Below are 24,130 nucleotides of genomic sequence, written 5' to 3' on the forward strand. Positions count from 1 at the left end.
GGGACATTTTAATACAAGTCATTATGATTCGCTTTTCACCAATCTCGGCCCCCGATATGCGGCCTAGATAACACACACCTGCATAACGGCATGCGTACAAAGAAACAGGACAAAATGCGATACAAATGCAAACATGAGCTTTTCCCTTCATTGCGTGAAAACATTTTCCTTTTCCTTCATCATGATGAACCGAAACGCCGTCGCCGAACCTTGTGGATATCTATCAATGAACCTGGTCATGATAACCGCTTCCCATCCTGAACAGAACGACAAAAATGGACGGGAGCAAACAAAAACAAAGGACAGGTGACTGTGTGCTTGCTCGTCGTTTCTGTGGGAGACGAAAGATGACTTGTCTCAAATCAATCAATACCTGGCGCGCCAGTTTTTCCAACCCAGCTGCCACGTCTTGGCGAGAACGAGAAAGAACGCTGATCCAACGTAGATGCAGCTGGTGAAGATGATGAGCCCCGTGTAGGAGCCGCCGTCAGCTTGAACGATGCTGCCGGCAATGGGGATGCCGATGAGGCATGCAAACGACACGACCGTGTACGTGGTGGCATAGTATCGGCCGTACTCCTGCGTCTTACACATGCGGCCGATGCACACGGGCGCAATGGCAATGCTATTGCCGCTCCCGAAGCCAAAGAGCAAGGAGAAGACGATGATGCCCGCCTTTGTATGGCCCAGAGGCAGCCAAACACACAGGCATGACACCAGAGAGAGCGCCACGGAGAAGAGGCACACGTTGAAGGCTCCAACGACGTCGGCGTAGTATCCTGGGAGCGCTCGACCAATGACGGAGCCGGCGTTCATGATGGGCAGAAGGTGGTAGGCAAAGGTGGTGCCAAAGCCCCGGTCCTGGGCGTAGGTGGCGATGTAGGTCAAGGGGATGAAGAGCGAGAACTCCAACAGGAAGATACTGATGGTCGTCAGGAGGAAGGGGATCTGCCGGAAGATGCGAAAGTCGGGATGGGCCTTTGCGTTTTGGGCAGGGGGCAGACGGGATCGAACGAGGCTGACGCCCACGAGTCCGCACACAAGGCATATCAAGGCGAGCACTCGAGTGGCCCAGCCGTAGCCGATGCGGTCGAACAAGGCGGTGAGCATGAGGGGGAAGACTATGCCTCCAATGCCTCCCGCCGTCGACGCAAGCCCAGTGGCGAAGCCTCGTCTGGCCTTGAACCAGTGACCCACCGCGGCGATGCATGGGGTGAAGGTGAGCGAGGTGCCCAGGCCGCCGAGGATGCCAAAGGAGAGGATGAACTGATACAGCTCTGAGGTTGGAGGGTCAGCCTTGGGCACAAGGAAACGGGGCAAGGTCATGAACAGGAACGGAATGCACACAGACACTGAACAAACAAAAAAAACAACACAGAAGAATGGAAAGACAAGAACTGAAAGAGATGGGATGTGACCCAATTCGTGGTGTGAAAGTCAAAGCAGCGAAACACTTGAACAAAGTCGTACCTGTACAAAAGCTCATGCCAACCAGGGCGCCAACGGTACACGCGCACCCAGCGATGAGCAACCATCTCGGGCCGTATTTGTCAAAGACGGGGCCGATATAGACGCCGCCAAAAAAGGCCAGAAAGGTGTAGATGGAGAAGATCCAGCCGACGGTGCCCTCGCTGTGGCCCTCAAGCTGGTGACTGAGCGTATAGGCCTGGAAGACGGCGATGCTGTTCATCAGACCCATGGAGGCGATCATTGCGAACCAGGAGCCCGCAACGACAAGCCATGCCTGGAGCCCGCCCTCGGGATAGGTCTCTTGATACGATGTCGTTGATCTCATGGTCTGTTGTCGTTCCAGATCTTGGCTGGATTGTTGTTGACGATGCTCTTCCGTCGTGGCAACCATTTCAGGAACGCCAACCGATTCCTTCTCGTCTGACGACGATCCAAAGCTGTTCATCTCGGGCTCGTGCTCGGCATCATCGTGGACCGCTCTCGAGTTGACCTGGAGGGCGTCCATCGTTTCCAATGTTGCTTCCTTTGTTGGCCCCCCTAAGAGTCCCAAGGGTTGTTGTCGAGTTGCGCTGTGCTTTGCTTCCGGTTTTCAGGATTCAGGTAGATTCATCAACGACCAACAACAATGAACCTCTTGACGGAGACAGATTGTCAACAGGTTATCCAAGTTTTCGATGGTGACCAAAAGGGATGAAGAGGGGGACAAGGTGGAGGTGAAGAGGAAAGGAAGCAAAGAGACCAAAAGAAGCTTTGTGAGTTGTCTTGTCAAAGATGGACAAAACAAAGCCGCGAGAGAGGACGAAGAAGAGAGGTTGAGCCAGTGAAGCAAGGCCTTGGCATTTTGACGCTGCAGGTTGTCAAGCTGGCGCCCTATATGGATGCTAATCGTTTAGATCCGCGGTCGGCGTGGGGCGACAAACCGTTTGTCGGAGTGGAACCCAAGCACCAGATCGAAGAGCTCGCGCGCCGAGGACTCAGGGCACAAAAGGCCGTGTGTAGGTAATGGAAACTCGTCATTTGCTGCTTCGCCAGTTCCACCGCCGGCCTTCTCCCTAGTCACCGAGGCGGGACCCTGTCCGTTCTGACAGGACAAGACTTTCCCACTCTCATCTCTGCTTTCTACAGTTTCAATGGTCCACTTCATTGGTTATTGCCGGTTGAAGCCCAACTTCTACTACACGCTGGATCGACTTTGTTAGCCGGGGTGGCTATATGTTATGAGATCAACCATCGTGAAAATGGCGTATCCGGGCTTTGCTTCCTAACACGGCCGCTGCTGCTCTCGGCTTTCTGATGACAACCATCTCATCTAGGAGCAACAGCCCGACTAACACAATACAACGACAACGACGACAACCCGAATCTCGCGCCTCCCGTCATGCTAAGACACGATGCTGCAATTAAGCATCTCGGCAATCACTGGGCTAGTCTCCAGGACCCCAAAACAGAGAGGACGAGACCCGCTCAAGCCGCCGCCCCGAGAGAGCCCGAGAGGCGCTGCCAAGTAGCTGAGATTAGCGGCTCCTTGGTGGTTTTTTTTTTTCCTGCGGGAGACGGAGCACTCCGGGCTGCTCCACCTATCGGAAGTCTCCATTCGTGGAGGATGGGACGGGGGCGAAGAGGAAGAAAAGATCCTTCTATGGAGCTTTTGGTATACTTTGTACGTCCGGAGATGACACAAAGCTGGCCACTGTGGTTGCTTACAGTGGATACGGAATTCCAGGTGGCAGAGGGAGGAGAATAAGACTCGAGAGACTTCAGGGGGGACTTCAGCCTTCTCTTCCTATTGTTCTCCCTTCTTGTCTCCCAGGGGAAACGACTGTCAGGTGAGACGGGCACTTGAGAGCTTGAGGTAACTGAAAGGTTCTGCATCTGCGTGACGTTGGAATGTTGGAATGCCATCATCCGACAGGCTCTTCCATCCCATATGCATGGCCGGCTAACCCAACAGGATTTAACCTTACCAAAGCCCCGGGATGCTGTTGCATCGAGTGCCACAGTACATTAGGCTGGAGAATTTGATTCGCGGGCATGACGGCCACCAATCGGTATCCCGAACGACCTAACACATTCAAGTTCTGCCTTGGTTATCGCCAACTCAAACGAGGGCAAAAAAATCGGGCTTGCTATCCATGCCCCCATGAGGATCAAGCCATAGAGCTCAACTTTCGACTAACACAGAAAAGAGACTTGTCCAAATACGCCGTGACCAGAATCAGGAATGCGCCAAACCATGCAAATAAGACGAGGCGAGATGGCGAATGTCACATCTCTCATGCTTCCTCGTCTTCCACCTCCTCCATCATGACATGACGAGAAGCCACTTGCTCGTCTTCCACCTCCTGTGCTCCTCCAACCCCATCGCCATTTCGCCCACGCCCCCCAGCCGTCTTCAGGTATCCCTCCCTCTCGAGCCGATCTGCCTCCTCCGGCTCCATCAGCCCGCCCTTTCCTTTGCCCTTGCTCATCTTCATCTGCACCGACGTGGGGACAAATGCAGAGACGGCCTCTTTCCTGAGATCTCTCACCACCGGCTTCGCCTCGTAGACCGTCTTGGGCTCCACTGGCGGCGCATTTCTCTGTCCCTTTTCTCCCGTCGTGTCCTTGGATGTGTCTTGGCCGTCACGCGCCTCCTCGTCGCCTGTTTCGCGCCGCCTAGCCGCATTTTCGGCTTCCCGCTTTGCCCGTCGCTTCGCGTACCACTTGTCCATCTCGGCCTTTGGTATCGGCGGCGGCGTGTCTCTCGGCATGGGTATCCTCCTCACGTCCTCCGGCACGTCTTCGTCGCTGCTCGAGCCGTCATCGTCGCCGCGCCTCCGCTTGCCCAGCGCCCCAGGCTTCGAGCCATCCCAGGGGCGCCCGCCAAAGCTCGGCGCCTTGTCCCCCAGCGCGTCCCTGGCCTTGCGCACCAGCTGGAGCTCCTTCTCCAGGCCCTCGAGGACCAGCTCCTCGTGGCGCGTCAGCTTCCCTCCCTTGGCGGTCACGGCCTTGAGGTCGTCGATTTGCTTCTGGATGCGGTCCGGGTTCTTGCGCGCGAGCTTCTCATTGCGACGGCCTTGCGCTTCGGCCTTTCCTGTTTGGTGGGCGCGCCGCTTGTTAGTCTTTTGTTTCTGTCCGTCTCCTTCTCCTTTCTTCTTCTCTTACAGATTTTGGGGAGGGGATGGGATTTTCGACGTACCTTTTTTGATCTCGCGGGCCTTGTCAGCTTTGCGCTGGGCTTGCACGGGGTTGTAGTTCTTTTCTTTTGGCATGGCTCGGCAGATTGCAGATGGATCTCTGCTGGGCTGGGATTTGCTATTTCCTCTTGTCGCGCGTGATGTTTATGAGAGTCAAGTTGGATCGCGTATCAGCAAATGTTTCAGGTGGGATTGTTGGACGGAAATTGGCGAAAATCGGGTTGACAGTGGTTTATCGGATGTTGTTGATGTTGCTTCTTCGGTTGTTTCCCTTCCAGAGTTGAGATGCCGAATGGTGTTACTAGAGGTCATAGTGGGGCCTGGCGATGCTTATGGATGACTAAGCGGAACGACCCCCGAGGCGTGATGTGGTGAGGCCTGGTATTAATACACGAATAAGAAGAGCATTCCGCTGGATGGACAATGGAAGGAGAAAGTGTTTTGGTCTGCAATGCAATACGGCTACCCCTTTGTATCCCTATGATAAGAGCCTCACTGTGCTATTTGTCTTATATCTATTGCACGAATATCATGATGTGGGGAGATGTCCGATGTACAAGTTGCCTTCAAGCCCGCCTGGCGGCTTGTGACACCTACCCTAGGAAATACTCGGACTATCAATGCTGTGTAGCCGTGACACTGGAGGAGATATAGAGCGTGGTGGGAATCCTCATCGGGATGCTGTGAGTATTCTCGTGATATAGCTGAAGTGATACTCTTCTCTGGGATCTGCTTTGCATTATCAATACATGGAAACGCAACGTAATACATGAAAGTGCCAGAAGACAGAAAGGAGAAAACATGCGACGAAATTCCAAGTCCCACCGAATCTTGCCCCAGCAGTTGCGTTTGTCGTATAGTTAGGGTTAGGGGACGGCCTATCATATCGAGGGCTTCCGTAGCTCAGTTGGTTAGAGCTTCGTACTAATACTTTGGGGTCGTTTCGACTACTAGTCTTGGTAATGCGAAGGTCGCAGGTTCAAGCCCTGCCGGGAGCAAAGCTCACCAGTTGCCCTATGAAGTTGGACTTCTCTTTTTTTTGGAACATGGGTTCATTTTCTGATTTGTTTTTTTCTCTCTTTTTAGCTCAACTGGAAGAAACCCAATGCGAGCAGGTAGATTTGCCCAATGGATTCATTCTATACCTAGGTAGGTAGATATACGTCTATACCTTGCGTAAGTAGGTCTCAGGTAATACTGGGAATATCTAACATGTAAGATGACTATCTTATTAACCCTTGCAAGTTCATGGATCGAGTTCAACCTCATGTCTTTTACAACATACCTCTATATCTACATCATATAGCAAGTTTAGTATTTCTACTGGTTTTATGTTTATAGACAATCTCCTAAGAACAAAATACTTGTTAAAATACACATCATCGTGATTCGCTTCCGCCATCACTTGCTGATCCTCTCAAAGTCTAGACAAAGCGAATGCCTTGAGCGACTTCAAGTCCACGTCCATTCGAAGCAAAAGGACCAGAAAGAAAGGAAAGAAGAACCAAAAAATAACAAAAAACATACAACAGCCGGTGTTCGCCAGTGGTCACCCACCTGACTACTAATCTGCCGGTTAATGGTTTGTCTCTGGGGGAGCAGACGAGACCCCGAATTCTCCACTACCTATGGTCGTATGTGTTTGGAGTTGCGAGATTGAGGACTATAGTGCTTTCTTGGATATGACGAAGCCGAGTGTTGATGAGCCGGAAACGAAGCGTGGGCAAGACTGAGCAGGTCGATTGGCTCAAGCATACATCAATACAACCAACAGACCCGAAAGGCCCAGAAGAAGCCTATCTGCCCCCAGTCGCATGGCCAAGTTCTGGGCGTCCGGCCTCTGGGGATCTTTTCCCACCGGAGCCGTGATCCAATCCCGCGGAATCTGAGCGATAAAGTCATACCAGTAGTATCCAACCAGCTGATATCCTTCGTTTGTCGGGTGGATGCAGTCCCTCAGCTTGTCGAGCGGAAACGTCGAAAAGTCCACCGCCAGCACGTGCTTTCCGGTTTCGCGTCTGGGTGCTACCACGCTGGAGATGAGAGACTGGAACACCCTCGTCTGCGGAGCTTGCTCGGCGTTGCAGGTCCCGATGATCATGGCGACGAGAATGACGGCGTCCGGACACGATGCCGTCATCTTGTCAACCAGGCTCCCCAGACGCTCAGACGCAGCTACTGGGTCGTGGCCCTCTTTGGAAATGGCGCCGTTGGGATTCATGTCATTTGTCCCGGCGTGAAGCAGGATGATATTTGGGCGCTGCTCAAGCGAGGGCGTAACGTGATCTGAGATGTACTGCATCGTCTTGCCGTTCCAAGCAGCCTGGTGATGCAGCGAGGGTCAAGTCGATTAGCTTGTGAGTTGACACAGATATCAATCCGCTCGCATCTCATGAGCATCCCGTGAGACACATGTGCAGACTGCAGGTGAGGGGTTGTGTCTTTCCATACAAAATAGCCATCTGTCATGTTGCCGGTTGTCTCTGTGCCTGCGAACACAACTTTGTCTTCTGCACTCAGCGTGTTAGCAACAAGATACAGTCAAGGTATGCCGGTAACTGTCTTGGAGAGACTTGATTGGTCCTTACTTGATAGATTCTGCCGAAGTCGCAGCCTGTATCCGTTTCCGTCGCCTCCGTCTTGGTCGCTCAGGAAGCCGTAGGTGATTGAATCGCCAACTGGGAGGATACGGAGCTCAGTTCCTGGTTTGATCGGCTTCCCTGGCGCTGTGTTCACCAACTTCAGCGGGATTGCCGGCGGCTGGACATTGCTGACGACGGATTGGTTCGAAAGCTGCGGTGTCTGTCCGTGCCATAGTCACATCGACTGCTATGAGCAGACGCAGCGTCGCTACTGCCGTGAACCAGGAGCCTCTCATCAAGAGGGATTTCGATCAGTGGTGAGAAGCGATGTCAAACGGGACGGCCGGGGGAGCGACTACGGTGAATCGCGCCGCCTCGGTGATGATGAATAGCAATGAGTGTACTGGTAGCTTTCCCTTTCTCTCCTCCTCCTCGACCAGGTCTCCTGTGTTCATCTATTTCTTCGCACAAGTACCCGCTTGCTCGTCGACGTCAACGATGGAAGAGAGACGTCCACAATTCCGCACACAGAAAGAGTAATGATCGGCTCGCCTGGGCGATGCCGGGGCTTGTTGGGTAAAGGAAATGATGGCCACACATAGGCCAGGCGTAAAGCAACGATTGCTACAAGCACAAAGGCCAGCCGCAGAGCCCTGATTGAGACTTTGCCTTGACCAGATGGTGGCCCACAGGGACATGGACTTGCCCAAGATGATCCATTCGTGTTTGGGCACAACTCACGCCGTGGGTCGATGTGAGATGGCGAAGCTACAACATGTAGTTGCTCGAGCCCGTCGCATGAGCATCCATGGGGATTGTAGCCCACTGTCTAGGCAGCATCACGGATACGAAGTAGCGACGGCGGAGGAATCAACAAGCAGTAAGCAGGGCGTTTAAAAGAGGCCCAGCCAGACAGTAACTTGAGGGGTTGGTTCAATTCATCGGAGCCTGTGGGAAGAAGCCTGGCCTCTTAACAAGTCTGCTGCCGGAGACGAGCTCGGTCTAGATGTCAGGAAAGTCAGGATAGGGCTCGTACAACTTGAGTGTAACTGTCACACCTGGACTAACAACATTCGAGTGATCCAATATGTGTGACGGCCGGCGGCGAAACAAGTGTGGCGGGCAACTGCCGGATCTTGAGAACAGTTCCGCATGTTCAACCACCGTTTTTGTTCAGCCGTCGAGACGAACTGCCTGCTTCCGATGGATGGCGGCTGAGCTGTCTCGGCAGATCAGACCGAGTGTAACCCCGGGTTCGAGCGCATTTTGCATGTAGCTCAGTGCACGAACTGAAAGAAGACAGGGTCAGAATAAGACGGCTGGATGAAGGGATGAAAGGGAAGGACTTGTGATTGTTCATCCCCAAGTCGCCGTCCTCCCAAGGTGCTGGCGTCTCTCTAGCCGGTGGCGCTTGACTATGCCCGAGCTGACTAGATGGTCAAGTTCTTCTTGTGTGTTGAGCCATCGCACATTGATGACCGGGGCCCGGGGGTATTGTTTCTGTGGCGTCCATTGACAGGCCCGAATAACCCTGGGTGTCTGGGACTGGTATGCGGCCAGTAGGGCTTCGTACATATGTACATTGTCAACGAGCTTGGCGTACAGCACCCCCTATTCTGCGGCACTTCGTCTTCCTCGAAGACTCTCTGATTTGTTGTATGAGCAGACACAGACGCCGGAGGATTCGGAACAAGCAACGCGGAAGTATAGCAGAGGTCGAGGACGTGCGAAGCACCAACAGAGAGATGAAACACCTGGATCGGTTCGATGCCGATATGCATGTAGGGTCCGAGAAACGATCGCTTGGAGCTTGGCTGGCGACGAACGAGAGGGACACCTTCATACTTGGCTAGGAATTCAAAGACTAGCCGGGATATATCGGCCCTATACGAGTAATACCTGGAGTGACGGAGTTGATAGTAATGCATGTGCAGAGCAACCGTAGTAGTCACCAAGACTTCGTGGGCTGGAGCGTCGGTCGTCAAAAGCAGGCCACCCGACGCCCGTCAATCATTGCAAATCTGGCTTTGAGAATAGCCGGCCTCTGAGCCATGGTGTTCGGATAATCAAGGTCGCGAGGTGAGCCGTGAGAGCGCGAGGCGAGTAGCATCCAGAGCGCCAGGGTCATCTCATCCCGACCTGCGAAACAGGTTGTCGATGGTATCCCCAAGTACCACCACCGCATCCGAGTAGGCAGTACAGTGTCTGTCCGTATGCACTTCGTGCACGATAGTCGTTGGGACGACATGAACACGTTCCACAAGAATAATCACCCGAGTCCGGATACTTTCATGAATCAATCAGAATACAGCTGCCCAGATCGTACCTGTATTCAGTGGCCAGGCCATTTGGCGACGAGCTGGGTCTGGTGATGTTCATTGGCCCTGGACCAATGACGAGTAACATCCATCATGCAACATGCAAGCAGGCATCACCGCCACATGCAACCGGCCGGCCAATCTGCTGTATGTACCCAGAATGCAGGCAGCCTTTGTCTCTGGCCCGGTGTGGGGGGCCTTTCCGGCAGGCAACGCCACTTGTAGGATCCCTCAAAGAGCCTAAATCGGTGAGCCGCCGTTCCAGCTGGGTAAAAATAGAGAGGCACGAGGGATCGCGGAACGACGAGCCGGGTAAGAATGGGTGTGGCCCTTCGGGGTTAAGGTCCCGAGGCCGCGCTTTGGACTTGTTTTGACGTTCGTGCGAGTACTCTCCATTCCCCTTGACCTTGGCTCGACACTATTGAATAGCGAGTCTGTGGCGTACCGGCCATGGATGGGATATAGCCAGTATTGGACGAGATCCAGGAACCGCAAAGTGAAAGCCGATCTGTAGGCGACCGACCAGAGAGCAAGCAGCACAATTGCAGAGCTGGCTCGAGTATCAAGGATGGCACCTCGCGGCAGTTCTCGTCTTCGGCGTTTTGGCAAAGCACACACACGCAGAGGCGAGCACACACACTATTACTCGTGTCGGTACCTGTACATTGACGAGCCCTTGCCACTCGAGTCTCGTCGAGTTGCTCTTCGTCCTGTCTCCCTTGCGTGAGCTGGGCTGGGCCGAGCACCCTGCCGGACGGCTCGTTAGCTGCTCGATAGAACGTGGGTGCGCAGGGTAGCAGCGCTTGACCTGGTGGGCTCTCTGGCTGTGGAATCGGGGAATGGAATGGGCAGACGAGAGAAAGACGAGGGACGAGGTACATATCCGTACTCCATACCTACCTTGACTTATTGCTCTTTGTGCCCACGGTCGTCCATTACCGACGGCTTGCCTCTCTCAGCTAGCACCGGCGTCGCTGGTCCAATAGCGGCGTCGCGACGCCATGATTGGTGCCTCTGCAGCCTTTTTGCCGGACTCAGCGGCCAGGGTTGCTGGTCGATGCACAAGGGCTGGCGATTCCGATGCACGAGAACGAACCGGCTCGAGCGCGTGGCCCGCTGCCAGCTACCCAGATGGGTGGGGGCAGCAGGCCAACGAGCAGCCGAAGGACGAAACAGTCGGGGGGACAGGGCCTGAGCATCGCGAGAGCTTGCAAGGGAGGGAGGCGGCTAGTTGGCCAGGTAGGTGGGCAGAGAAGAAGAAGAGGGGGGGTTCGGACGGAGCTGTCTTTGCCTGTGTGGCGCTGTTTTGGGGCATAGAGGCGAGAAAAGGTAGGAACATGCTGGTTGCTGGTACTGGTACTGGATAGCAGAGGAGAGGACGAAGGAAGAGTGAAGAGGTCGAGACGTGAGGGGCTGGAGGGGCTTGGAGATGGAGTCCCACAAGCACATGTCAGAGGAGTTGGTCAGCGAGATAAAGCTGCCGCTAGCAGATAAGAGCGGGAGGAGCCACCGGCTGCATCAAGGCTGTACCTCACTACCTCAGTACTTCATCGCCCGTACCAGATGCATCGGCTTCCCGCGTGCGTCGCAAGCTGCTGCGAGGAGCTTCATGGTAATACCTAGTAAGGTATGTAAGTTGAGCAGTAGTAATAGCTGCTCCGCGCCGTGTCAGAATAATCTCTGAACTATTAGTATAAAAGTTCTGGCAATGTGGACTAATTGCAGTTCATTGCAAGAAGGAGCCTCAAAGTCGATGGCCATATGAAGCACCTGCATACCCTAGTAGTAGTTCTAACCGTGGCCACAAGAGTAGAGCGCCACGGCTGATGCTGATGGACTAAAGACGGCGTCGATAGACTGACAGAAGATGGAACAGCCACGCGGCTTCATCACTGCCACTACTGTTTGCCCTTGGCTGACGCTTTTGCCTGTTTTTGGCCTCATCTTCTACGCTTGCTGCCAGCCATTGCTCTGGTCCTTGGAAGGAATCCCGACCTACCTACCAACACTCGAACAGAGTAAGAGTAGGTACTGTAGTAGTATCATGATGATGCCGTGAGGAGAGCTTCTGTGCCGCTAGTCATAGCAGCAATTAATGGTATTTCATTTCATTGATTTCCTTTGCATCCCCCACGCCGAGAGCCCCCACAAGGCAGCGCAGACTCGGACCAGGGTCCGGTCCTCGACACCCGTTGCGTTGCGTTGCATCAGTGCTTGCATGCCCACCTCCATCGTGAGACCCCGTCTTGGACCGGTCGACGTTCTCGTTGCGAGAGGGTGCCGGACGCACCCATGTTGAAGACGCCCAGAGGTACTACTGTATTGCTGGGCACCGAGTACGAAACACGCAACACGGCATAGAAATATCTGAAGCGGGAACGGCGGTCCATCGGCGCGGGGACGAGTTCGAACCTCGAATCCAAAGAGGAAAAGCTGCCGGAGTACTTTGCTGCAAAGCAGAGGTGCTTGCTACCTAGCGGTGGTTTGATGCTGGGTTAGTACCCGGTCTTCTCATACAATACAGTCCATTTCGGACATCCTCTTGATATAAGGTACCTACCTACCTTGGTAGTGGTAGATACATAATTGCTCCGTACCTCGTATTTTCGCGGCACCACAGACAGCTGTCAAGACTAATGCTTCCTGAACTGCTGGCTCTGCTCTGCCATCTGTAGGAGCACACAGAGAGCCATCAAGTCTTGGCTTGGCCAGTAAATACCGGGTCTGGAGCACATAATATCCTCACGCCGACCAGCTCTTTCACTGGAACAACAACTCGAATGCTCAAGCGGCAGAGGCAAACGCCCAAAAAACAAGGCACATCAGGGAACTTTGCCTTCCCCGCTCCACAACCGCGTCAAGAGTCTCCGGTCCCTGGCTTGCGTGCATCGTACATACCCAGTCTGCGACTCATGATTCGCTGTACTGCCCTGATCGCCTTGATCACGCTTCCGTGGCTGCATGGACGGAGGACATAGATCGCCCCCCTCAACCTGTTCAAGTGTGCGTTGCCTTCGTACTCTCGACTTGGGATGAAGTTTCAACCGCACCTGAACGGAGTACAAGGACCAACACTCCTCCTACTGGACAGGTCCCAGGTGGTCTGGTCTCAGGGCTCGGGATGGTGGGGTCAGATGGGTGGGACCCATTTATGTAGCAGAAGCGCAGCTCCGTTCTCGGTTCAAGCGACACTTGTCTGCCAGAAGGTGCCCTTGAGGGTTCTTGCTTTAGGTGGCAGCCTGAGATTGCGAGCATGAAGTAAGGTATGGTACCGATCTTCCCCCTTCGTCTTCTACTTTTTTTTTCTTCCATATTAGTTTTCGGCGGCAGACTCGCTCTGCTGCATCACGAGCCCTTGGGAATAATGTAAGTGCTGATTGTATGAAATAGGTATGGGTATCTGGCACATGCGCCAGTAAGTACTTGATATGGCGCCTCGAGGACGAAATAGTCCCCTGTCCGTTAGCAGTCCATTCGTGACGGTGGCGCCCGGTACCTCTAAGCTCTCCGATTCGCCGTAGGTACAGTACTAAGGTAGGAGCGCCTCGTTCGACCCAAGCACATGCCAAGGTGAAATTGAAGGAACTCAGTACTTGCCTGTACTCGTACTCTGTACCCTCACTGTGCCTTTGAAGTCGAAGTTGGAAAGTACCTAGCCGTACCTGAGTGGGACCCGACGGCTGTGAGCCACGAGGGTCCTTCCCACATCGAAAGTCCGGTACGCCAGGGCCATGTATGAGTACTCGGCCGCTCTGCTCAGAGTCGTCCAAAACGCGACCCGACACTCGGACGCATCCAGCGCGTAGATGTACCGAGGACCTGGAGGCGAGGTCGCTGCAGGCAGGGCACCTGCCTGTCTGTAATCATCAGAAAGCGCGGCAGGTACGGGGGACGGGAGTATTATCGGTCAGTCTCCATCTTCGCGTCCCCATTTTTGCCTCTAACCGGCTTGCTGCTAGCAGGTCCCAGGCATTTCCCTAGGATCGGAGCATCAACGCTCTTTTTCTCGCCTTTGCTCTGAACTCTGACTCTTGACTCTCCGGCTCTGGCTCTGGCTGTCGACCTTGCCTTATTATTTCGCGCACCCTTCGAGGCGCCTCAGTCCCTCGACAGAAAGGCCTCCAAAAAGCGCCGCCGCCGGCCTTCGCCATCTTTCCAGCCAGGCACAGCAACGCAAACCCTCAGATCAAAACGGCGTCGCTCCCACTCGGACGCTCAGCCTCTGAGACATTCGACAAGGGTCGGCAAGACAGAAGAACAGACGCACGCGCGCGATCTGAGTCCACACCGAGGCCCTCTTTTCGGCGCCCAGTCCTGGGTAATCCCTCGCTGCCTCCAACTCGACGCATAATACCACCTCACTCTACCTACGAATTCTTTTTGCAATACCTCGCCTGTGCTGGACGGCTCTTTGGCAGATCAAGGCTAACTAGGTATACCGACCTTTACCTACTGGTACCTTGACTGCAAGCACACACATTTCAACGTACCCGTGCAAGTCCAAGCCTACCTACTAAGTACCTAAGGTACCTAACGATAAAGCTCGAGATTTGTGCCTTGCTTGCTTGCTCTCTTGTATTGAGGCCAGAGGACCCGCCCGGCCAGAGTGCGGCGGTTCCCCCAATTTCACTCATCCAAGCACCGGTCGCCGCCAGCTTTCTCTCTCTCTTCTTCCCCCCCCATTAGCCTTCCTACTTTGGCCTGTCACAGGCCGACGACGTCAAGCAGAAACTTGCAGGGGTACTCCGTGCTGCTCTCACTCTTTTTTTCTCTCTTGATCCTCTCTCGTCACCCCTCCACTCGGCCGCGCATCATCCTACGTACTCTCCGTACAGCGTTCGCATTCGGCGTGCACATCAAGGCGTAGCTTTCCCTGTCATCCTTCCCACTTCATTCCAGCAAGCGTCGTCCGGAGGGCTTCCAGCGATCCATGGCAGCTGTCGGGCCGCTTGCGATGCACCCGACTGTCACAGAACACGATTACCGCTTCCCGCGAAGACCCGATCCTCATCGAAGTACCGACCGCAGTTTCGCCCGCATGGATTCGCGAGACGACCATGTCGCACTCACCAACGGCAATGCCCCTGCCGCCGTGACGAGCAGGCAGGCCGCCTCGTCTCGCAAGAACAGCGTCCTCGACTCCGCCCTGTTTCCGTCGCTCGAAAACGCCGCTGCTGGCTCGTCCAGCAGCCTCGAGCAGATGCAGAGCGACGATCCGCTGGCTGCCCAGATCTGGAAGTTCTTCAACAGGACCAAGCAGCAGCTGCCGAACCAGCAGCGAATGGAGAACTTGACGTGGCGCATGATGGCCCTCAACCTGCGCAAGCGTCAGCAGCAGCAACAGCAGAAGACGCACAACAGGTATTATTATAACAAATCTCCTTTGCCATCCGTCTCATGCTTCGCCATCCCAATCTGATTGGTCTGCCGTTCTTTGCGTCGATGCCCGTCTAAAAGGCTAGATACGGCTTGACTTTCCCTTTGGGGGGAGGGGAGCGGGTTCGCCCTTCATCACATCATCCCGCCGCTGGCTGACATGTTTTCTGATCTTGTCTTTCCCTGCATCACAGATCCCTCTCGCAACCGACTCAACCACAGAACGCGCCCAGCGGCATCGCCCAGCAGCTGCGAAAGACATCCGATAGCCATGCTGAGGGCGTGGATGCCATGAACATTGACGACTTCATCTTCGCCGAGGAGGGAGGAGCCTCTGTCAAGGACAACTCACCCCAGCCGCCCGCACCGTCTCTCTCTGGCCCGCAGACCGCTGCCACCAAGACCAGCAAATCATCCAGGCCGCTGGCTTCGGCAATCCCCATCAAGGGCCGCAAGGGGTCGTCTGCCAACCAATTCGTCGCCCAGTCCGTCCCTGTAGCGCCACCTCACCAGCGGGGACAGTTTGATGATTTCCATTACGTCCCTCGACACGACAGAAAGACGAGTATAGACGACCGGCGGGTGAGTGCATTCGACTTTCATTGGAACAGAAGCCCCTACCCAGCGGATCAAGCCTTCCAGTGCCCTCGCAACTTTCTTTTCTTCCGTCTATCTTATGCTTTAGGGCTTGCCGTGCATGGCACGCCACGTTCCGCCTTGAACTCGCCTACCTATTATTTCTCCTTACCTTGCATGTACCCGTCCCTCTGCCTTATAAATTGCCGTCGTCGTTTCTCCGCGTGCGCATTTGTCCAATTCTTTCTCTCATCTAACAAACCACCTCTTGCGCTATGGGAGATTGCTAACGATGTGTCCCAAGACGAGGAAACGGCCTGCCAACTTCTCGCCCCATGTGAGCGCCATCAACACGAGTGCGTCTGGCCTCAGCCTCGATCTGGAGGCGGACCCGGACCTCAATGGATACTCTCTCGACAACACAAACGCGATGTCCATGCAGCAGCAAATGGGCAACAACCAGGGCTCTGCCTTCAACCTCGACTTCATTGACAGCGACGGCGTCCTTGGCTCTGCTCCCTTCCATCCGAACTTCTCCTTTTCTCCATCGACATCCCCATTGATCCACAATGGACCTTTTCCCTCCGTGTACAACAACGCCGCGCTGCAATCTTCGCTGAACAATCCCGACTTCTACTCTCCGACTGGCTCAGGGTATCCGTCGGCCACATCTACCCCACATCCGATGACCGAGGGTGACGGTGTCTATTTCGGCTCCCAAGAGATGCAGCACCAGCAGCACCACCGTGCACAAGGCTTCCGACAAAGCTCCGGTAACCTCAACCACCACTTAAACCACCACTTCATGTACGGCGATTCCAATGGCGGCGGCGGCAGCGGCGGCGGCAACGGCAGCGGTGCTGCCTTCCCCTCCACAACCACCAGCTCGGAGGCGGTGGCATCATACAGTGCTGCACAAAACTCCTTTGGGCACATCGACCCAAGCCAAGTGTTCCAGACGGACTCGCAGGTCGCCTCCCCCATTCTGCCAATGCAGCAAGGGAACATGCTCGGTTTTGGAGGAGAGTCTGATGAAGATGACGGCAATGCCTTCCTGGACCGCGGTGGCGTTGGCCTCCACGGTGACTTCACATCTGCCGTTGACGAGGCAGGGACGTTTAGCTGGGACGCCTCTCTGCCGGGACAGTTCAGCACGCAGGCTGCTCGCTTTCCTGGCGGCCCCACTCGCAAGCACGTTCAGATTGGGAGCATCACGACTGATTACGTCGACACCAGCAACGACTGGGATGGCCATAGTCTGAGCCGATCTCACTCGCAGACCCTCGGCATGGGCAACGACAAGCGACAAAACAAACTCCCTCGCAACTCGTCGACACCCGCGCACATGGCCGCCAAGCACAGCGGGTTCGAGCAAATCGCTCAGTCGCTCCCCAGCTCACCGGGCCCTCATGCGTCGGGAACCGCCTCCGGCTTCTCGTCAGTTGCGCCGAGCAGACCAGCCTCACCGCCCCCAAGCTCCAAGCACGGCTCCTCGACCAACCTGCATGCGGCTAGTGGGAACCCCGGAGAGAACACCACTCCCACTACATGCACCAACTGCTTCACCCAGACGACTCCGCTGTGGAGACGGAATCCCGAGGGCCAGCCTCTCTGCAATGCCTGTGGCCTCTTCCTCAAGCTGCATGGCGTCGTGCGGCCCCTGAGTCTGAAGACGGACGTTATCAAAAAGAGAAACAGGGGATCCGGTGCCAACCTCCCAGTTGGAGGATCGAGGAAGAAAAACGCGGCCAATGGCTCCAACGCCGCCTCGAGGAAGAACTCGTCACTGTCCATGGCTGCCGCTGCCGCCGCGACCGCAGCCGTTGCTACTGCGAACCACCAAGCCGTGACGCCGCCATCCACAAACCGCCCCAGCAGCAACAAGGACGGCGACAGCCCCGCCAGCAGTGGACAGCACACCGCGGGCAGCACGCCTGGCAGCCAATATGGAGGAGCCACCATTGTGGGCGGCAAGGGCGTCGTGCCCATTGCTGCGGCGCCGCCGAAGACAACACCTGGACCCGGAGCTTCGTCGTCCATGTCCCGACCGGCCACGGCGTCCTCCAAAAGACAGCGCAGGCATAGCAAGAGCGAGGGCACTTCCTCAACGGCCATGGATCTCGACGGCCCGGGGGACTCCATTGGGCGACAGCTTGGCCCGACCCCCAGCATGCCTTCCATCTCGAGCACTATGCTTTCGAACCCTAGCTTCTCTATGGGTCAACGCTCCATGATGGGATCGAGCATGGTGTCCATGGGAAGTTCCCAGGGCAACCTTGTGAACAGCGCCGGTGGCTCGTCAGGCCCCCAGGAATGGGAGTGGTTGACTATGAGTCTTTGAAGAAGGCCGGCGAGAGAGCGAATATGACAGCGGACCGTTAATACTTGGACGAAAAGGGATAGCATGCGAATAGTGTTTGGGTCAACATTAAGGTGTGGTGGCTAGGGGTGAGAAGGGGCCGACCATGGACTCACAATGCAGGCTGCCTGGCATTGCTGCAGACGAGCTGATGGCGGCGCAAAGGATACTGGGCGCTTTAAATATGGGCATCTTCATGGAGTGTTGGTTCAAGGAATGATACCTGGGTCTGAATTTTGGCTTGCACGTACGACTACCTTTCGGAGGTTGGCAATGGCTTTTGTTTTTTTTTTTCCCCTTCATTTCTTTTTTGCTCTTGAATATGGGCGGTGGTCTCCGAAGAACAACCTTGGTGTGATATCCGACAACTATGATACAGGGACGTGGGGCGCTCGTTGAGAGACTACCTATTTTTGAACGCGATGGGCGAGGTTCAACGATACTACGACGACCGCCCCGCGCGTACGACCTGATGTCGACATAATTCGAGTCTGTTGGCGAGACGGATACGGAGTCAAGAAACAAGATGTGAAGCGAAGATGGGGCTGGTCGATACATTGCTGCAGAATTGTTTTCTTCTGTCTTACGAATATATTCATAGATCAATTTGGGGTGGATTGCGCCGAGTTTTTCTTTTTTTTTTTTTTTTTTCTTCCAGTTTGCTTTCAATCAGAGTCCACCGGGACGGCAGATGGTTGCCTACTCTTTCTCCCCTTGGACCCATTTCCTTCTCCTTGATCTCTCGTCAATGGTTTGATTAGCTTGCAACTATGGATGAGGCAGGCCGGCGGGTTTTGATCCCTTTTGCTTGTCTTTCTTCTTTGTCTCTTTCCTTTCTTCTTTACCCCCTTTCCTTTCTTGACCCCGCCTCTCTTCCCCTCTTGAACTTGACGACGGGAAGGGCAATCTAGTTGACAGAGTATTGGCTGCGACGCAAGGGATCCTTTTAACTCCCTCCTTTTCTACTCTCTTCTTTGTTGCTCTTTTTTGAAGCCTCCTCTTTTCTTCTTGTTGGAATGATCGAATTGAGCCTGGGAAGGCACGGGGTGGTTGCAATTTGCTTTAGTTGGAGAGACGTGGGTATAACTGTTACTTGTTTCTTGCTCATGAGGGCCGAAGACGCAGGCAATGAGGCGCTTTGGGAGCAGGCAGGCTTGCGGAATAAATTCATGATGCTTGAAAGCTTGTGCTGGCGGCCGTGAGACCCCCTGACTTGCTTGACAGTGACGGCCTTCACCCCATCCGCTCAAACACTCGCACCGGCCAACGCATGCAAAGCCATACATTCAATTGTCTACCTGTGTACCACATACCCGTGCTTGTTACTCCTACATGAATGCATCAATACTGCTTCTCGAGAATGCCAAATGCCAGCCGGCCAACGTGGCAGTCGCCCCATCCGGTCCTTCATACCATCACAAGACTCTCGCCGCCGGCGCCCCTCTTGCGTCTCTTTTGTTGTTTCCCCCCCCCCTTGCTCCAGTTCCCCTCTCTGCAACTCTGACCATGTAATACACAAAATAGGAACGAAAAACAAAAGGGGAAGAGTAAAAGGAAGCATCAGGGACTAGAAAAATCGAAGGGAAAAGGCGATGTCTGATTAAAGAAGTAATTTGGGGTTTTAGCCCGTTGTCGACAGGTTCGGTTATCGCAACCAGAACAAGCAAGGAAAACGCAGTATCGAGAGTTGCTGCCGATTATAGAAGGGGGAAGAGAAGAATGGGGGAGACAACCCACCACTCAGAAAAGCTGCCGCAAGAAAGCAACAACTGAACAGTAATATCTAGGCCAGATATATGACTCTGGCAAAAAAAGCTCAAAGGAAAATAGTCCTCGACAATCAAAAAAGCCTTGCTGAGCGAAAAGTAGCCCCGTGATAGACTTCCTTGTACAGCGATGTTCGGTTCTAAAACATGGTTCCAAACGAGTCATCAGTTGGGATGCGCTTCCGCGGGCTGACGCCGTCTTCGGTGGCGGGCTTGCGATGCCGGAACGTGAAGCCGACGAAGAGGCTCTTGCTCATCTCTTCCTCACGCTCGGCCATGGACTCGAGCGCCGCTTGCTTGTCGTGTACTTCCTTGTACTTGGCCATGTCGGCGTCGTTGCCGAAGTCGTCAAAATAGCCTGCGTCCGTTTCCGAGTCCAGTTCCGGCACAAAGGGCGCCCGCGTCTGCCGAAGGGTGTTCCAGTCTACCTCGGAGAAGTACTGGTGGGCGTAGATATCCTTGATGACGGAGAAGCGTTTGGCCCGCGAATTGATGCACCTGACATTGCAATCACCTTCCGTGTTAGTATGAACAATGTAAAGCAGCAGACGCGAGGAAGAAGCGTCGTAACTCACGTTGTGATAAAACTCCAAGTCCTGTTGCTCAGGAAGTAGGTAGGGTCTTCCCAGACGGGCCTCTTGAGCACATCTTTCCAGTGCTTCAGATTGCGCCATGTCTCGTCAGGGGTTGCGCCGGCAAATGGGGGGAAGCCGGTGAGCGCCTCAAACAGCATGCAGCCCAGGCTCCAGTAATCTACAGTGTAGTCGTACTCCTCTCCCCTCAGGACCTCGGGTGCCATGTAGTCGGGCGAGCCGACAATGGACTTTGCATAATTGACATCGTTTTCGCGCATCGTCCGGTAGCTCTCACGGCGCTCGGCCACGGTCCGTTGCCCAATTGGCTTGCCAAACGGCACCGGCGTCTCTGAGGCCTGTTCCAGCTTAAGTCGCATGGACTCGATCTTGGACGGAGCAAGAACACCGGCAGCTAGGCCAAAGTCGGTCAGTTTGACATGCCCGGTGGAGTCGACGAGGAAGTTCTCGGGCTTCAGGTCTCGGTGGATGTAACCCAGCTGATGGAGGGCGTCGACAGCGCAGAACATTTCGGCAATGTAGAATCGGGCATGTCGGTTGGAGAGCACCCCCGTGTTGTTAAGAAGGGTACGGAAATCGCCACCAGGCACGTATTCCATGGCAAGATAGATATTCTTGTCGTCCTGGAATGAGTACAGGAGCCGGACGAGCCAGTCGCTCTGGGCTGTTGTCAAGATGTCGCGCTCCGTCAACACGTGCCGAACCTCGTCCAACTTGAAGAGCAGCTTTTTGCTCATGACCTTGAGGGCGCACACCTCCCGCGTGTCTTTCTTCTGGGCGAGGAAGACTTGGCCATAGCCGCCCTGGCCAACCTGGGTCAGAATCTGGAAGTCGCCCTGCTTTAGTCGGATGCGACGCTTGCGAAGGTTGGCTCGCTCTCGACCGGTATACTTGGACCACAGCTGTCGGTATGTTTCCTCGTCAGTCGCGGGAGGGGCCGGGACATCGGCCTTGAAGGCGGCCAGCCTCTTCTGCCTGGCGCCGACATATGTAAGTAGGTCAAAGTAGTAATCCAGGAAATCTAGACAGAGGAAAGAGGGCAGTTAGTCAATCAGTCAGCTGGCCAAATCGGTTTGGTCGAGATCTGTGAGGGAAGGCCAAGGCTGTCCATGACCTTGGTCCTATACAGCCCTATCCTCCTCTTCCCCCATTTCCCCCTTTTCATTTCTCTCTATTCCATTGTTTCTCCTCCCGGGCCTAGACGCGCATATAAAGAAGAGGACACACAAGGCAAGCAGATCAGAAAGACTTACAAAGCTGCGTAACATTGACCATTCGGCGCACATTGGGTCTCTGCAGAATCTCGCGCTCCTCCGCCGTCAAGCCGCGGGCCGTGTTAAATCTCTTAGCGATGATGGGACGATCCTTAGTCTCGTAGGGCTGCTGGCGAGAGAGTGCCGCATGGCTGTGGTGGGGCTGTCGCTCCTGGTCGTGAGCGGCGAGACGAGGCACAGGCTGCGCATTCTCCTGGCCCTGCCGCCTCCTGGGGGTGCCGGGTGATGCTCTTCCCTTCTGCACGCTTTGTGCGGCGACCTCTTCGACGGCGGCGGCGCTGGGCTGCTGCTGCTGCTCCCGAGGCTGGAGGTGAGGCTGAGACGAAGGCTGGGAGTTGTTGGCCTTGCCGGGCGAAAGCGGAGCGACTACGCTCTGCGGGCGTGACAGCCTCACGGGAGCTTCGATGCCGGGGGAATTCAAGTTCATAGCGGTGTCGAAAACTGTGGGGAGGTCGTGAGCGCCAGGCGGGATCGTCCTTTTGCTAGGGCTCCCGAGAGGCGTGTTCAGAGGGTTGACGAAGCTGTTGATGTTGTTCATGGTTGGTGTCACAGGGCGAGGCGCGGCGTCACCAGCCAGCGGCGCCTTGTCCTTGCTGCTGCCGGGACCGACGCTGCTGCCGGGGAAGAAATTCGACATGAAGCTGGCCATTTTTTTTTTAAACCCGCTGCAAGGCGTGACGTGGCGGTGGAGGAGAGGGACTGCCGACCAGGGTGGAAAAACCGATAGAAGCTGCCGATGAATCGATTGGCTGCTGGACGTCTGCGGCGGAGGATAGTAGCATCTGCTTGCTGCGTATGTATGCGCGATGCCCTGTTTCTGTCTGCACCGGGTATGGGTGGTAGGTGCGTCTGCGGATCCCCTCGTCCTGGAGTCCAAGTGGTGGACGGGATTTCGACGAGGTCGAGAGGTGGAGAAGGCTGGAGGAACCAGACCAGAGGCTGACGATCGGGAGACGGATTGCTGGTATGCCACAGGAAAGATGCTGGGCACGATGATGCAAAGACAACCGATGCTATTGCTATTGCTGTCTGGAAGGCAGAAGCGGACGAAGCAGGTCAGCCAGTGATGGAGCGAATGAGTGAATGAGCCGCAGAGAATGGGAAGCAGGAGAACAAAACAAAGGCAATGGAAACACCGACACCGTAATCGCCTTGTTGGCTCAACCCTGCGCGGGCAGACAAAGACGGCAACTCGTACTCTGAAATAAATCACTGAACCAACCAGGCAGCCAGTCGACAATAGATGGTATCGATGGCCTCAAGGTAGTATCATCGATCACTGATCAATCAATATGCAAAGTGGCATGGGGGGGGGTAAAAGGCGTTTGGGGGAAAGTGGGATGTTGGAGAAGGGCAGCGGCTGCGATTGGACCAGACGGGATCTTGGAAGTCAACATGGTTGCAGCAGCAACAAGCATTATCGCGGGTGGGGACCCCAAGGCTGCTAAAGGGACGCGCTAGACAGGCGCCGTTGGAGCGCTGGAGGCCATCAGCCGCTGGATTACAGGGCACCTCGGCGCTGTGGGGGCTGTTATTGGTGCCCTGTAGCCGCCCTGTGGCCCTGCCCTGTGGCACCCCGCTGCGTGAACTGGGCTGCAGGGGGGAGGCAGAAGAGGGTTAAGTGGGCTGGTGGTGATGCTGCTTCCCTCGATGACCTCACAGCGGGGGGGGGGGGGGGGCAGAGGATCGGAATCTCTCAGCTTGGACGTCAAATCGGCTTCATCGTCGATGTTTCCATACCTGGTACGTGTACTGGTGGTACGGTAGATTCTGTTCGGTTGCCTTGCAGACCAGCCAGCGGGGCCTTGATACTATCCGTCGGCCTTGCACAGCGCCCAATGTCTCGATATGGATTCCTAGCCGGATTCTTTCTCTTCTTCTTCCCCCCCTTTTTTCTTGCAAGCCAAACCCAAGTTGTTTGACGCTCTTTGTCCTTCGGTAAGGTACCTTCATGTTGGCTGACTCCTCTTGGCTCTGCACGCGGATTAGCGTCGCTAAACTGTCTGAGCCAAAGGGCCTGCATGTCATTACCATGACAACATGTGGCATGCTGAAGAGCATGACGCAAGGGAGGAGAGCGCAAAGACGTGTAAACAAAGCTTGATGCCGAGCATGGCGGGGCCCTCTTGAATGCTCTGCCGCTTTGTGTTTCAAGTGACTCGAGGGATGGAGGGGGAACAAGGTTCAACGGAGGAGATGCCGTTGTCGGAGACAAAGAAATACGGGCATCAAGTAAACAAGCAAAGTTCATCGATCAAGGGAAGCATCGGGCCCAAATAATAGTAACATCGATTGTACCATAGAGAACCATGACTCCAAGTGTGATGAATGCTGTCACGATGAGTCGTCACCAATACCCAAAGAGGCCCTGGTCGTGCTGCTCTCACGCCATCCAAGGGCCGCAGTATATCACGCGGCATCGTCAAAGAAAAGAGGCATCTTCTTTGACCACCATTCTTCGCATGGGACAATCACCGCCGACGCGAGAGCACCCGCATGGTATGGTTGATCGAATCATCGTCCACATACTGCGTTTCCCTAAAAGCCAAAGGCACTCACAATCAGAGTATTTTTTGCCCGCCCGAGACGAAGCATCAAAGAGATCGTGAACAGTCGCCACCGCTTGTCCATGAGAAAGCT

At 54.9% G+C, this 24,130-nt stretch overlaps 8 protein-coding genes across 8 annotated transcripts; 4 read left to right on the plus strand and 4 right to left on the minus strand.

The window, feature by feature from the left end:
* Positions 1-366: 366 nt before the first annotated feature.
* CCMA1212_009249 (putative transporter MCH4) lies at positions 367-1,975 on the minus strand (the record flags this gene model as incomplete). Its single annotated transcript, XM_073706338.1, has 2 exons — positions 367-1,352; positions 1,471-1,975. 2 exons carry the CDS (start codon positions 1,973-1,975, stop codon positions 367-369), a joined length of 1,491 nt encoding a protein of 496 aa, XP_073555288.1.
* Positions 1,976-2,848: 873 nt separating this feature from the next.
* On the plus strand, positions 2,849-3,214 carry CCMA1212_009250 (uncharacterized protein; the record flags this gene model as incomplete). The annotated part of the gene is made up of 1 exon (XM_073706339.1): positions 2,849-3,214. The coding sequence occupies one exon, from the start codon at positions 2,849-2,851 to the stop codon at positions 3,212-3,214; it is 366 nt and encodes a 121-aa protein (XP_073555211.1).
* A 529-nt stretch (positions 3,215-3,743) lies between these two features.
* CCMA1212_009251 (uncharacterized protein) lies at positions 3,744-4,746 on the minus strand (the record flags this gene model as incomplete). Its single annotated transcript, XM_073706340.1, has 2 exons — positions 4,649-4,746; positions 3,744-4,543 (listed from the first exon to the last, which is right to left on the minus strand). The coding sequence occupies exons 1-2, from the start codon at positions 4,719-4,721 to the stop codon at positions 3,744-3,746; spliced, it is 873 nt and encodes a 290-aa protein (XP_073555212.1). The 5' UTR covers positions 4,722-4,746.
* A 1,647-nt stretch (positions 4,747-6,393) lies between these two features.
* CCMA1212_009253 (uncharacterized protein) lies at positions 6,394-7,448 on the minus strand (the record flags this gene model as incomplete). Its single annotated transcript, XM_073706341.1, has 3 exons — positions 6,394-6,969; positions 7,014-7,156; positions 7,235-7,448. Coding segments are annotated over 3 exons (933 nt in total), but the record flags the coding sequence as incomplete, so codon positions are not given.
* A 3,099-nt stretch (positions 7,449-10,547) lies between these two features.
* On the plus strand, positions 10,548-10,913 carry CCMA1212_009254 (uncharacterized protein; the record flags this gene model as incomplete). The annotated part of the gene is made up of 1 exon (XM_073706342.1): positions 10,548-10,913. One exon carries the CDS (start codon positions 10,548-10,550, stop codon positions 10,911-10,913), a length of 366 nt encoding a protein of 121 aa, XP_073555208.1.
* A 3,563-nt stretch (positions 10,914-14,476) lies between these two features.
* Positions 14,477-17,839, plus strand: CCMA1212_009255 (Nitrogen regulatory protein areA; the record flags this gene model as incomplete). The annotated part of the gene is made up of 3 exons (XM_073706343.1): positions 14,477-14,907; positions 15,117-15,504; positions 15,803-17,839. 3 exons carry the CDS (start codon positions 14,477-14,479, stop codon positions 17,837-17,839), a joined length of 2,856 nt encoding a protein of 951 aa, XP_073555209.1.
* Positions 17,840-19,107: 1,268 nt separating this feature from the next.
* CCMA1212_009256 (uncharacterized protein) lies at positions 19,108-19,428 on the plus strand (the record flags this gene model as incomplete). Its single annotated transcript, XM_073706344.1, has 1 exon — positions 19,108-19,428. A coding segment is annotated over one exon (321 nt), but the record flags the coding sequence as incomplete, so codon positions are not given.
* A 335-nt stretch (positions 19,429-19,763) lies between these two features.
* On the minus strand, positions 19,764-22,139 carry CCMA1212_009257 (Serine/threonine-protein kinase sid2; the record flags this gene model as incomplete). Its single annotated transcript, XM_073706345.1, has 3 exons — positions 19,764-20,121; positions 20,199-21,237; positions 21,470-22,139. 3 exons carry the CDS (start codon positions 22,137-22,139, stop codon positions 19,764-19,766), a joined length of 2,067 nt encoding a protein of 688 aa, XP_073555207.1.
* Positions 22,140-24,130: the final 1,991 nt, after the last annotated feature.

Source organism: Trichoderma ghanense, assembly GCF_004382785.1.
Source record: "Trichoderma ghanense strain CCMA-1212 chromosome Unknown scaffold_15, whole genome shotgun sequence".
NCBI classification, from domain to species: domain Eukaryota; kingdom Fungi; phylum Ascomycota; class Sordariomycetes; order Hypocreales; family Hypocreaceae; genus Trichoderma; species Trichoderma ghanense.